Here is a 15046-nt window from a genome sequence, read left to right as displayed (position 1 = left end):
AACATTCTAAGGGTTATAAAACATCGCAAAGTAAATGACAAATTTATTAGCTGTTAGATAAAGCATTTTATCAGTGATATTTTGAGCTAAGTTTAACAATTTTCCTTTTAACTTAGTAGGTACCTAAACTAACCAACAAGAGGCTGGTCGACATGGCGCGCTCGCGCCCTTTGCCACCAAATAAATTAAAAAAAATCACAAGATGGTTAATAACTACTTTTAATTTTCTTTTCGTTTATATGAAATTATAACGTTATTTAAAAAAATGCCCGTGTGGATTAGCTACATTCCTTTCTCAATCCTGTCACGATCGATCCAGTCAGAGATTAGCCAGAACAAACGCGGCCTTGTGGACGCTTCTCGCCAATTTAGAACAAAAGTTTATCGTCAATGTTTATAATAATAATTATCTAAATGTCAAAGATTATTAATTGAGATCATGGGTAAAGATAAATAATCGTCATAGAGACAAAAGTTCACTCTGACAAACAAATCTCACGCATGTAGTACATAGGGGTAGGCAGAGATTACGGTCAGTGTGTAATTGAATGCACGTAGGGTTTACAAAGCAAATTGTCTAAACAACTTTTGTTGTTTTTGTACTACTCGTGATTATATTGGAGTACTAGCTGTCGCCTCCAGCCTCGACTCCGTCCGCGCGCAGTTAAAAAAAAAATGATAAATAGATGTTGGCCGATTCTCAGACCTACTGAATATGCTCACAAAATTTCATGAGAATCGGTCAAGCCGTTTCGGAGGAGTACGGGAACGAAAACTGTGACACGAGAATTTTATATATTAGATTTCATAGAATTGACTGACATTAAACAAATCACGTACGTATTTTTAATTAATTAATGATATTCTTAATAGCTATAAAACGTCTACTAAACGAAGTAACTAGGTGACGCAATAAGAGGTCAACTTAAATGTATTTCTAAGAACTTATTGCGACCTGTACATAATTACACTTGATGTAATTGACCTTAACAAATAGACTTGTCGCTAGAATATTAAAATTAAACAAATTATAACTTGAAAGGAATCTCATAATATTTGCTATAAAACGTTATTTTGATGTTGTTTATAAAATAATTGATTTGTTTAGCTGACGCTACTGTTGTATGTATGTCAGGGAACCTAATAAAAGGAACTGGACTCTTATCTTCTACGCAATTTTACCACCTGTGCAGAATAATAGAGCAGTACAAAGTGCAGTACTACTATTGGTTGAACGCACAGTTACAGTCAAAACAGTACTGAACCCGTAGACAAAGTAACATTTGATTAACATTATTTAGAGTGACAGAATCGTAAAAATGTGTTAAAATGTATAGAAATAAATACGTGGCAGGCACGTAATATGTTGGATATTATTGTCGAATAATATCCATTTTGGTCCTTTCTATTAAACATATCGCTTAATCAAATGTTTTTTGTGTAGCCGGATTAAACAATAGCAATACCGCACTGTCGTACTGCTCTACCTCTTAATTCTGCCCTCGTGTGAAACTAGCAAAACTATGAGTTACAAATGATGTAATCTCGCAGTGTACATTAGAATATCGGTTGTTGTGCTTGTTTCTAATAATATCCTATTATTAAATTAAGTTTTATAATGTTATATTAATAAAAAAAATTAGACTAATTTTATGCGTCAACTCAGTTCAAATATATGTATATTTTTAAACTTCTATTATTTTTAAAGTTCATTTAGTTTATATTCTAGTAAAAAATAACATCAATTATAAAATGTTTCTTTATTGATCTAAGTAGAAATTGAATTCATTTTTTTCGCTATTCTTTTGTTTGTTTTTAAATTATTGTTTGTTTATTGAATTGTTGTGTTTTGGAACGGTTGATTAGTTTTAGAAAATCAGGTATGTATTGTTGTTATTTTTAATTAATGTTACCGGTGGATAATTTATAAAGTTCAGGATCTTTTTCCATAAAAGATTCTATCCTTTGAAACTTTCGCTCTTATTTATAATGCGTTAAGGGATTATAAAAGGGACTTCTTTAAATGCATATATTTTTAAATTTTATTGTATTTTTACGGACGTGCGTAATTTGGGTTATAATCTTTCGTAGTGGAATCTAGTTTACAAGGTTAAAATGTTTGCTAAAGGTTAAAACAATTGTTTGGGGACCCAAGATAATTACGAATATTACTTAATACTATATTATTAATATATACATAGTAATTCATTGAATAGCCTAATGTTTAGTATAGACTACCAATAAAGCGACCTGGGTTCAAAAATAAATCGGAATAAAAAATAAATTGTTATCCTTTTAATTCTTTGAAATTTGAAAAAAAATAGAGATGAGAGACACGATATGAAAAAGTCAGATAAACAGACTGTAGAAAATAAACATTAACGATTGGTTTCCGAGACCAAAACCTCTGAATAAAACATAACATTGACAAAAAACAGAGATAAGAATATGTTTTAAACTTAGATTTTTGTCTCAGAAACCCACGATTAGACAAATAACTTTTATCGTTTTGTTCAACTCATGTTGAAATGTTACTGGTAACATCAGCTTATTGGTTTCAAGCGTGTTATACATCTAATCTTATCAACATGTTATGCTAGTATGAATAATTTAATATATAAATCAAGGGCATTTGAAGTGTGAAACTTGGTTGAAATCAACTTTAACTGTTACAAATGGAATGGTTGTACTTACTTAAATGCCCAGATTAAAAGATATGGGATAGATAACTTCAAATACTTTTCGTTAGCCATTTCAATTAGTACATAGGTTCAAATTAGACCAAATAATGTTTACTTAACAAAGACAAAACAGAGGCTCATGTAAGAATGGACATTTAAATTTGCGTGTCACTTGAGGTTGAATATTGTATTTACAATGACATTTCCCAATAATAATATGTTATATTTCTCGATTTTTAAAGTATAAGGGGCGATACGGTCGGCGTATGACGTATGCAATTTTAAGCGGCGATTGGAAACTAAGAGCGTCGATGGCTCAGAGGTTAAGCACTTGACTTGTAATCTTCAGCTCCTGGATTTGAATCCCGTAATGTACAAATGTGTTTTTCGATCTTCGATTTACAAATGTACATCTATCCGACATTCTTACGACGACGGAAAACATCGTGCCAGCTTGGTTGACTATGGCCCTAACTTAACTCCTAGTCTATCGGTGGGGACATATAGTAAGCTGCTTGAATCTGTCCGTGTATAGTAGCCTTAAGAGTAAAGTGAAATAAAAATTGGAATTTATTATGAAAAATATTTTCAGGAGTTAGAAACGAGATGAAGTGTGACTGTGATTACATATTACCAACTAAAGATGGTTGGGAACATCACTATGATAATTGTATCAGCAAATGGCATTCGAAAGCGCAATATCCAAAGTAAGTATGTAAGGTTAATGCACAGTAATACTGTAGTAGTATATGTAGCACTAAACAAACATATCAGTTAGTATTTTCTTCCAAACTTTTGTATAATTTCGACTGAAAACTTTGTAATTGTACAGAGGAAGAATCTAAAAAGTTTTTAAGTTTGACTATCATTGTATTAAACTTTAAACCCATAAAATAATGCGAAATATTTACATACCAAATTCGGTTGATTTTAAGCTTCATAATAACTTAACAAATAATACCCTTTATGCTTCTAGTTATCTTTACGTATGTATTTTCGAAGTACATGCAAGGTCCTCTTCGTTTAACTAAACCATCAGGCTGTAGAGTCGAGATCGTCACATATTTGATCAATCAGTTTGAGCAAATGTTTGCCAAAGTAATAAGATTGGCCCGTCCACTGACAAGCTTCAGCCAAAATCAATTTCGTTTATTGGTAATTTAGAAACTAAAGTATGTTATAATGTATACTATTATGACAATAAAAACGAAAAAGCAATTCAGTGCTTTTATCTATATATATAAAAGAAAGTCGTGTTAGTTACACTATTTATAACTCAAGAACGGCTAGCTTAGAACCAGGAAACGGACATAGGATAATTTTTACCCCGTTTTCTATTTTTTTTTTATTCCGCGCGGACGGAGTCGCGGGTAAAAGCTAGTTAGAAATAAATCGAAGTCAAACGAAACATTTCAAATAAGTTTTATATTGCGTTTCAAATAAGAATGTGCACATTCCCATACATATTGTTACGTCTCCAAAGAAAGAGTCAACAAAATGAACATTTTTGAAATATAGTATTCCTTAAACTAGGAGAAATTATTTTACAAATAATTTATTGTTTAATTTGGTACTTTATTACTTCTATAATTTTAACTATATTTTTTAAAATCACCTGTATTGTTTTTTTTTAAGGAATGAAGACGGATCGATTCGTCTAACAAATAAAAATCTGATGAAAATGCATCAAGACTTTATCTACCACCTCGGACTAGATACAGCCACTTACGACTTAAAGGCTATGTTTGGGGATGTTAAAGTATGTGAATTTAATTTCATTTTAATTATTGGTTGTCGCCCACTGTTCAAACATAATTCAGATTTAGTAAAAGATTAGACTTGGTAAGAGATTTCTGAAAGAAAGAAAAGGAGAAAGAAAGCACACCTATACGAAAGTCAACGTCCTATACCCAAAAGAAAATAGTTTTATTTTTCATAATTTTTTCGTTTTACCTTGTGTACCTTTTTTAAATTACAGTTCGTATGCATGGGCGGTACAAAATATCGTATGAAGGAATTCGCTAAACATATGGCTAAAGTATTAAATATAAAAGATTTCGAAGCAAAGAATTTGAGCAAACACTCGCATAGATATGCGATGTATAAAGTGGGACCGGTCATTTCAATTAATGTAAGTACACTTTGTTTCAATTCTAACTTGAAAAACCATAAATAAACTGTACCTTTTTCTCTAAAACTCGAAAATACCAGCACACACACTTTCATAGATATATAATTACTAGCTGTCGCCCGCGACTCCGTCCGCGAGCAGTTAAAAGAAAATGAAAAATAGATGTTGGCCGATTCTCAGACCTACTGAATATGCTCACAAAATTTCATGAGAATCGGTCAAGCCGTTTCGGAGGAGTACGGGAACGAAAACTGTGACACGAGAATTTTACATATTAGATTTTACAAATACTGTATCACTTTACTTTAATACGTTTAACATTTGAAACGTTTATAACGTTTCTCTGTTTATAGACCAACAAGGATGACTCGGTGGACGTAAGTCAAGTTAAATTATGATACCTCACTAGCTATTATTAATTTTAAAACCGTATCGCAAGGTCCTTTTCGTACTGAAGTTGTTATGTTTGTTATGTATATATTTTCTACGCGATAGCAGCGCCTCTCTCACTGGTTCCGATATCCTCATTGTTTAATAGGACAGACAAAAACGTCAATTGAAGCTATAAAATAATTTGTCAAACACGTAATGTTTGCCATAAAGTTTGATTGGTTATTAAGCGACTTATTGTTGGTTTCTGAGATCAAAATCCATGTATAAAGCATGCCATTATCCCTCTCATTATATTTCACAAAACAGAAATAACAATATGGTCTTTCTGAGACCAATAATTACATCTCCTAATTTAAAGTTTCATAATTTCACAAAACATTTTTCTTTCAGCATGGTATTGGAATATCTTCAATGACGATACTCCTACAGGAAATATTAAAAGTCTTGTACTACGCGAAAGTGAAGAATCCTATAATCTTCAGAATAGGAACGAGCGGAGGTCTGAAAATTCCTCCGGGTTCCATCGTCATATCATCCTGGGGTCTTAATGGTACTTTGGAGAAGATATATGACCTTGTAAGTTTTATTACTTTTAAAAGTATACTTACAACTTTCTGCTTTGTAGATCTGTTTTCAGCTGTTCTTAGAGAAGCTTATATCCTTATGTTATTCTGAAACAAGTAAAATACAAAATTTTATCACTACTTCTTCGATTGACAATATGGTCAATGATCTGTTTATTTTTATATTAGAAAACATAATAACAACCTAAATTCAATTTTATTTACAATCACAAGAAAAAATCAACATTTTTAGTTAACTTATTAAGGACTTCAGAACGAAGGAGGTTCTTAATTTATCTGTATGTTTTATTTTACCTTTTGTTTTGTAATAATATTTGACGTCGATAATGATCGTGATTGTATGAAAATTTCCAGCCAGTTTTAGGTGAGATTCGCAAGTTACCTTCTGTTTTCGACAAAAGATTGATACAAGAACTCATGTCTATGGTGACTGAGGGAGATGGTTTCAACACGTACAGTGGAGGAACTATGGCTGCTGATGATTTCTATAGAGGTAACATATAAAGTGAGATTTTACTGCAGAAAGATGTACAAAACATATTATCTTTGATTTTTTATAAGAGAATAAGAGAGTTGATGTTTTCGCTGTAATTGTGTTTCGTGGACTCCAGCCTAAGTCATTCCTAAGTTAGGGTAGGCTTGTGCTTTCTGAATGGCATGTGTTTTGACAATGTAAATCTTCAATTATGTTTTCATATACAAATCTATCGTGTTACAAGTTTATAATAGAGGAGGTAATTATTTAAGCAAAACGTTATGTAGTTTATTTGGATGTTTTGCTAAAATGTGAAAAAAATATAATTCGTATTTTACAATTGTTCTTTGCAAAACTGAGTTCTAGACCTGTGGGCCTAGCATGATTTTTTTTGACATTCGCCATTGTGTCGTTATCGACAAAAATTTTATTAAAATTTGTGCAGCGCAAAACCCTTATTGGGCGTAAAGTACACCAAAAATATCATACTAATTTTGACATAATTAACGATGACGATACGAAGGTGATTGTCACAAATATTCGTGCTAGGGCCACTGGTTTAATAAAATAATCGAATGCAGGTTAGATTTCAAGACATTATTGTTGAATATTACTAATCTAAACCATTCGATGACGGCAGCATCGAGCTACTGAAAATATAAAAATTCTATTCTCTCTCCGGATAATATTGAAGAGTCTGTACCAAAGATCGTCCGTTGTTTTAGACATTTATTTAATTGACTGACTTCAAAGATTAATTCAATTTTTTCTTACTTTCACCATGTTGTAGGTTTGTTATAAATTTTTAAAAATTAAATTTTTATTCAAACGCAATACCGTAGTATTTAATTTTGTCTTTTAAAACATGAAATTCATTGAAATTATTATGACTGCACAGTTTTAATTAATATTCCAATGCAATCAAAAACAACACGGCTTAAATAATTTAAAAGGCGGTTCGAATTAATTAAGGACGAATATTTTCAGTCATTAATAAATTCAATAATTTAATAAGAGACTCAAAGTTAAGTGACTAGTGTGAAAAAAATCTCGTAGTATATTAACATTACAAACTCTTCGATAAAAATGTGAATGAGATAAGTCCAGGGAGATGTTGAAACTCTTCGACAGTATAGTTTTGTATGTAATAGGTCAAGCGCGGTTAGACGGTCCGTTCTGTGATTATACAGAGGATGACAAGCTGGCATTCCTTCGCAAGCTTTCAGCGCTGGGCGTGAGAAATATTGAGATGGAGGCCACCGCCTTTTCCGCGATGACTAGAGAAGCGGGAGTGCGCGCTGCGGACGTCTGTGTTACTTTACTGGATAGGTTGAATGGTGACCAGGTAAAGTTATATAATAAAGTTATTCATGGTACTAGAAATTAATAACTTAATGGTTAAAAACTATACCAATAAATAGAGTGCTTAATGTATAATATTGTTATATTACACATGAAGCATAATAAAATATAAAAGTGGTCATTTATTCCGGAACAATTATTGCCTTTAAAATTCCGATGGCCTATAAATGTTCCGTACCAATAAATACGTATGTCAGTACTGCAATATGTAAGCCTGTAATGCACATAAAATCAATTTATTTAAGCTATTCGTTGACACAATTCGTCGTAACTCCAGAACGGTGTTCTACATCTATCGCTATTACGAACTCTAATAAATCAACAACAGATGTTTCAAAGTAATAAATTTACTGAGCACGGACGCAGTTTTGCCTTTACTTTGTTAAATGTGTGATACGCTATAGAATTTACAACTTTTTTGAACGCATTTTCAATTATTGAAGGGGTAGTTGAATGAATACTAAAGAAAGGCGTACGATAAGGATATATGTATAGTTTTATTAATAGAGAATATATTACTCAAGATATCTATCAGATTCGTGATAACTGTGGTCTGTTTAAGGGATCGGATACTAAAAAAAATCATGCATAATAATAGTGCTGGTGTAGTATTTAGAATAATCATGGGTAACTCAACTAAAACTGATGGCTTGCAGATCAGCTCACGGTTCACACGTGTGAAGCAGATCAGTGAACCGATTCGTAGACCAATTTGTTATGATTGAGTTATTTGCATTGAGCATTGAGTTATGATTTGCGATTCGAGCTGTGAGCTGTGAGTCACCTGGCAGAATGAGATGTAAAGCGCGCGGTCTGTTTTAATGAGCCCCGAACACATGATTGGTAGCTCTACGAATCGCTGCCTGGCTCGCAGCTTGTCGACTTGCATAGTTATAGCTTTGAGCTGCAAATTTAATTGTTGCGCTACAACCCGTTGAGTTCAAGTCTATATAAGATTTACACACATCTAATTTATAATAGTACTTACTGTGCCATCCCTCTATATGGAAAAAGCAAGACGATAATAGCGATGATCATTTTTAGTACTTACTTAATTTACATCTAAATTTAACTTCTATCTAAGAAATATATTTTTTTTCAGGTAACACCAGACAAGGAGTTGTTATTAAAATTTCAAGAACGTCCTATGATTCTAGTCGGAAGATACATCGCCAAATATTACGAAAACAATCTGCTTCTGATTAAATAATTGAACGAAAATATTTAACGTCACATTTTATACCGTTCTATCCTTTAGAATATATATGTATAATAAAATTATTAATAATAAAAACCTTTTATTATAGAACATCTTTATGCCTATAATTTTTTTCCATTATTCTTATCTATCAATCGAACACTAAGATTAAGTTAAAAAATTAAATTAAAAAATACGGCGATGTTTTAAAAACTTTTATTTTTAATTTTTTTGAAGCACAATTACATTATCCTCTACTTAACATACTATCTATTGAAACTAAAAAAGATAGATATAGAGATAAATGTAATCAACGAAGAATTTTTAACTTAATTACTTAATTGTTGGTTTCTGAAACCTAAATCTCAGTATAAAACATCATTCCTCTCATTATCTTTAACAAAACAGATATAACAATATTTTTAAACGGTGGCTTTGGTCTTAGAAACCCATGGTAGGTCTGCTCTCTTTATTAATTGAAAAAATTAGAGATATAAAACAATGCTATTACTTTACGATGCTGGATATTTTACCATCTTAATTCATAAGTTATTATTTTTCCGACACTTTAAGGCTCTTATGTGTTCTCTAGAACAGTCTTGAAAAACCATTAATGTATTTTTTTTACTTTTAAAGAATAAGTTTAAAATGATGAAGAAATAAAACAGCCATAAAAATACGCATGTAAAAATTCAACATGATAAAATATTTTGCGTGTATTTAAAAAATTGTATCACATTATATTAAACAAGATTAATTTTTAATGTTACATTGGTTCGTTCGACTTCACATTGCCCAGACTCCGGGTTGAATGCGCAAAACATTTCCCTCCAAATATACATGCTACGTCAGTTCGTAGCAGCGCGTTGTAGAGGGTGAACGTCTACGCCGCTACGGAAGTAACCTATTGTTATGAAATAGTCAATTTTCTTTATTAAAACTCCTTTAGTTTTATCCAAAAATTGAAGTTATTTTTAATGACAGTAAAATTGTGATAATTCGTATAGAAATAAAAGAATGGTATACTTTTTTGTGGAGTACAGTGCATGTGAGTTTCTGCTAATCGCGTGAGATTAGCTGTTTTTTATGGTGAGATTTCTTTTGAGTTTTACGGTAATTTATTAGTGTACGGTAGTGCGTTTAAATGTGTTCAGAATGTGCTTCTGACAATGATTGGTAAGTATTTAAAATTTTAGGTTAATTTTTGTTGTAAAATTTAACCTCCTAATCTCATGAGATGAAAAATGGGTTACAGTTACACTTAATTTGTTCTCTTAAATGGATGACTATTATTAAATAAAATGTAAGTTTAACTGTCTTTCGACAACACGTGGGTGGTATAAGGCCAGGTAGCGTTGACATGCGTCCGGATAAAGCCGGACATAGGTAGGTTTTTTGATTGCGTGTCCGGCCAAAATAAATGGTTTTCCGGCTTTTGTTAGGCTTTTTACATTTCCCAAACGAGAGTGTACCTATTAATACTGAGGCAAAATCCTAAATAATATAGGGTGTCCGACCTTTCTACCCCAATGTCCGGCTAAACTGGCTGGTCTGTCCGGCTAGTAGGTTTGGCAACCTGGCAACCCTAAGGCCAGGGATACGATGTACCTGTAAATGAATCTTTAGACATTTTATGCTATAAAATTGTATTTTAAACGTAGTATATAAGGTAAATTAAGTACATTAAATGATTTGAATTTTAATATTTACATATTAAAAAAATATTTAATATTTAACTGTTAAATAGATTAATATTTTTTTAAGAGAGACGGTGTTTCAATCAACATTGACACATTGATACAACTATTTTTGTGAAAGATATATCTAGTATGTATTAGAAAAAAATCTTTTAAACCTAGTATACTATTCTAAATATTCATACTGTAGTATTATAATTGTTATTTATATGACGCTTTGAGCAAAAAATACCACAGCAATATACTTCCAGAAAAATGGAATAATATTAATATTTGGAGCGTGCTAGTAGTTTACAAGCTTGCTTTGAATTTTAATGTAAATTTTATGTACAATAATTTTTGCCTTAATTTCGATAGCTCCTACGAATACAGTCGTAACACAAAAAATGCGATTTTTCAGGAGGATAATCTCAGTCTACCTTAATGACAAAAAAAAGTATTCCTATGTTTTGATTATTCCATTCAAAATCTCATTATTTTGATTTAAGAATTATTAAAATGTTGTTTTAGTAGTGTTCGAAAATCACAAAAATTTATTTTATTCAAGAAAAAAATGAGTTATATACTCTTGCGTAGGGCCCATTAATGTTCCGCGTGGGCACGAAAATTATAATTATTCTAAATCAAAAGTTTTAAGTATTCGCTAACACGCAATTTCCTACATTATCCACAAGTTAAAGCCTTCCTTTAAATATACCTATATATTTAATTGTGCTTTTATCTATCCTTAAAATCAACTAACACAACCGAGGTATGACAATCACTTTTTGGGTAAAGTTCCAAAGTTGTAAAATTATATTCGCAACATTTCCTTTTATGAATTCAATATTTATTTCTGCGATATTCCAACATCAAAGAACCGACAGATATACTTTGATCGTTTTGTTGTGATTAAGCAATAAACGTAGACTTACTGCACATAATTTAAAGGCTGATATTTATGGACTTGATTGAAGTTTGGGATGTTTGTGTTAACTTACTGTGGAATCGGTGGTTACCATTGTATTTAGTAATTTTGTATTTTAACACCAAGAATGTCTATTGCTCGTATTTATTCCATTTATTTGCAATACGATTTCGTCTATGTTTATTTCGGAGATAAATTTTATGTCATAAAGCAAAATAGTCACACATATTCTAAAAGGAACTCTTTATGGATAAAATGAAGGAAAAGGATCAACAGAATCAAATTAAAAAAACAAAAAAAAAACTAAATATACCTTCTAAGGACTATTCTTGACTATTATTGACTTGAGTTTCTCGTTGATGGATGTGGACAACCTGGTGGAGGTGGTCGGAACCTTATAATGACTCTAGCTAGACGCTTATCCATGTTCGACAGTACCTATATATTTACTAGTTTTCACGGATAAAGTACAGATCTATTTTTCTTTTATATCGACACTAGTTAGATTGTAAAAATATGAAGTTACAAAAAGAAAAGACTAAAAACCGGCTTCAATTAATGCTACAAATGGCACCGGGTAATCCGGTTTGTCCGGATCCGTTTCCTGTCGGATAAGCCTCAGTTATCCTGCTTGGTAAGCATTACTTATCCGGTTAATCGATGGAAATGCATAAGACATTAAAAAACTAAAAACGTAGACACCAAAAGCTACAATTGATAACACAACGGAGTAGACACAGTAAAGAATATACGTTCTATTTTTTTAGTGTAAGGTAGCAAATAAGCGGCTTATATTCGATGAAAGAGCGAAGTGACAGCTGCCCATGGATATTATTAAAATGCGCTTCAAATCTAGGGATAATTAAAATCTTACTAATATTATAAATGCTAATATTTAGATGGATAGATGAATGGATATTTGTTTGAAGATATGAACGGCTTAATAATAATAATAATAATAATCTTTATTTCAAGCCACAGATACAAGCTCATTATTTAGTTAGTAGGATACTTACGAACTATGTTAGTAACAATACAATAAGCTAACTATACACCAAGCGCCACATGCAGCTTTAGGCTGTGATTAATATATTTACAATCTAGCCTACTTGCTATTAAGCTAAGTATGCTGTTGGGACTGGCTCGCACCCTGCGCACCAGGGATGCGCATCTTTTGCGCATTGTGGCATAAAAGCAGTCGACGCGGGCTTCTGCAAACATCGCTGATGCGCTACAGAACCGAGGCAGTCCCATCAGCACCCTGAAGGCATTATTATATTGAACGCGAAGGTCGTTGTAGGACTTTTGCTTGTATGTCGCCCACAGGCTGCTCGCATAGAAGCTCGTGCAGTAAGCTCTAAACAAAGTGATTTTCACTTCTTTGGAGCATCGGGCAAACCTGCGAGCGATCATATTGGCCCTCACAGACAACGCCCTTCGCTCCCTCTCTATGTCACAATCGTCTTTGAGATCAGTGGTAATGATTTGCCCTAAGTATTTAAACAGGTAAACTCTATTCAAGGTCAAACCACAGAGTTTAACGTCAGGCACATTATTATCATTGTTTTTACCACTTAGCGGATACCTTAGACTTACCGCTTAGCGGATATCGATAAAATTTGGCACAAATATAGAAAATAGTTTGGAAGAACACATAGGCTACTAATTAAGTTTTTTTTTATTAATTTCGCGCGGACGGAGTCGCCGGCGACAACTAGTTTAGATGTAAGGCTCACGTGATGCATTCTTATTCAAAAAGTACAATTCTAACAGAGACTTAAGACATAATGAGCATTACGTTTAACATTTATGTCGTTTTACTAAGGAACTGTTACACATCCTGTCATGTAAAATTATGTTTTATTATTAAGAAGTTAAGGTTGAATTTCTAAAGAGTAATAAAATGTAACAATGTAAGCAACAATGTTGGCAAGTGTAATAAAGAGGGTCGTGGGAAGAGCTGGGGAGTAACATTGGTTACGTGGTTATAGGACTATAGTTGTATATATTCACAACCTAACTGGGGTTGTGGTCACTTAAAAATAAAAAGATTTTACTTGTTTATTAAAAAATTTACAATAAATTTTTAGTTATCATTAGCAACTATATTATGTCCCCACTGAGGGGCTTGGAGCCTACCCTAAGTTATTGATTGGCTGTTTGACTTCACACATATCATTAAATTTCTTCGCAGATATGTGCAGTGTTGCATCACGATGTTTTCCTTCACCGTAAGAACGTCCGATAAATTTACATATGTAAATCGAGAATCGAAAAACACGTTGGCACATAGCGGGATTCGAACCCAGGATATGCAGATTGCAAGACGCCCTTAGTGTGAGAAAGAGGTAAGAGTTAAAAATTAAGACTCACTTTCATTCAGACTTTAACAACGTTATTCAATTGATGGCAATCTTGTTAATACTCGTATTTCAATACCTTGTTAAATTAAAAATTCTGTCAATTGAATTGCTGTATTATATGAGAATTTCACGAATCGCTAATATAATTGGTGAACAAAATTAAATTAAGTATTAAATCTTTTGTCGAGTATCATTATTCAGATACACGTATTGAAATTTCTTTGACGTTAAACTTTTTTAAGGTTAGAAATGTAGGAAAGAATTTACGTTACACGAATAAATTGAAGAACATGTTTGTATGTTTTTTTAGATAATGAATTCCTTTACATTATTTATTTATCTATTTAATAATACTTATTTTTTATTTTCTATCTTAATATGTATTCATATCTATATAGGATATTAACTTTAAAATTAACTCTACTATAAAAATAAATGTTTAACTGAAACTAAAAGATGAAAGCGTTAGGCAAGCTAAGAGCTTTATCATGTCATCTTTTTAAGACTTGAGTAAACTTTAACGTTGTGTAGATATAAAATTATACAAGAGCGTAAATATGACAAAGAAACATAGAATTAACATATTCGATTACACTACTCATATGTATACTCGACTTTCTAACTGTATGTAGTCATTTCTAAATCCTCTTTTATAGAAGAACGATTTGATTGTTTGCATTCAATAGGCTTCGAAACTACTGAACAAATTTGAAAAATTCTTTCACTGTTAAGAAGCTTAACTATCCCCGAGTGACAAAGGATATATTCATTACTAGATTTTTTAATTTCGCGCGGACAAAATCGCAGGAAACTGCTAGTTGTATATAAAAATTATTTTCTATTTCCCTTGGTCGTATTACGCGTGAACTGGTGGAACATTTTTCTAATTCATGTTTTTTCAGGCAGCAAAAGCTTGAGCAAACGTCCATCCATCCATCCATTCAGTCTCGTAACGCCCACTGCTGGGCATAGGCCTCCCCCAAAGATCGCCACAGTGATCGGTCCTGTGCAATCCGCATCCAGGATACTCTAATTAAAAAAAAAAAAAAATAATAATAATTATAAAAAATAAATTAATTAATTAATTATCAAAGGATAATTATCAAAAATTCAGTTCCAGTAATATTACATCGCAAAAAGACTTCATTTAAGTTTACTATATTACGTAAACATTTTTCGTCAAATTGCTGTCTCTGATTTATCTTTTACAGTCTTTTCTTGCCAAAATATAAAGGACAATGTCCTTACAATGTTT

General features: G+C 32.0%; 1 protein-coding gene across 1 annotated transcript; it reads left to right on the top strand.

Annotated features, from left to right (window-relative positions):
* The first annotated feature begins 1834 nt into the window (after positions 1-1834).
* On the top strand, positions 1835-8854 carry LOC106721088 (uridine and thymidine phosphorylase). The gene is made up of 8 exons (XM_014515960.2): positions 1835-1880; positions 3274-3388; positions 4317-4440; positions 4660-4812; positions 5596-5781; positions 6144-6282; positions 7416-7609; positions 8729-8854. Exons 2-8 carry the CDS (start codon positions 3288-3290, stop codon positions 8834-8836), a joined length of 1005 nt encoding a protein of 334 aa, XP_014371446.2. The 5' UTR covers positions 1835-1880; positions 3274-3287; the 3' UTR covers positions 8837-8854.
* Positions 8855-15046: the final 6192 nt, after the last annotated feature.

Source organism: Papilio machaon, chromosome 25 (genome assembly GCF_912999745.1).
Source record: "Papilio machaon chromosome 25, ilPapMach1.1, whole genome shotgun sequence".
Classification (NCBI taxonomy): Eukaryota; Metazoa; Arthropoda; class Insecta; order Lepidoptera; family Papilionidae; genus Papilio; species Papilio machaon.
The sequence above is the reverse complement of the archived record's forward strand: the minus strand, read 5'-3'. Positions and strand labels throughout refer to the sequence as shown.

Coding starts and splice junctions, on each gene's coding strand:
- LOC106721088 (XM_014515960.2), top strand. CDS start 3,288: ATGAAGTGTGACTGTGATTACATATTACCAACTAAAGATGGTTGGGAA. Junction 4,441..4,659: donor CTATGTTTGGGGATGTTAAA/GTATGTGAATTT, acceptor TTTAAATTACAG/TTCGTATGCATGGGCGGTAC. Junction 6,283..7,415: donor TGCTGATGATTTCTATAGAG/GTAACATATAAA, acceptor TGTATGTAATAG/GTCAAGCGCGGTTAGACGGT.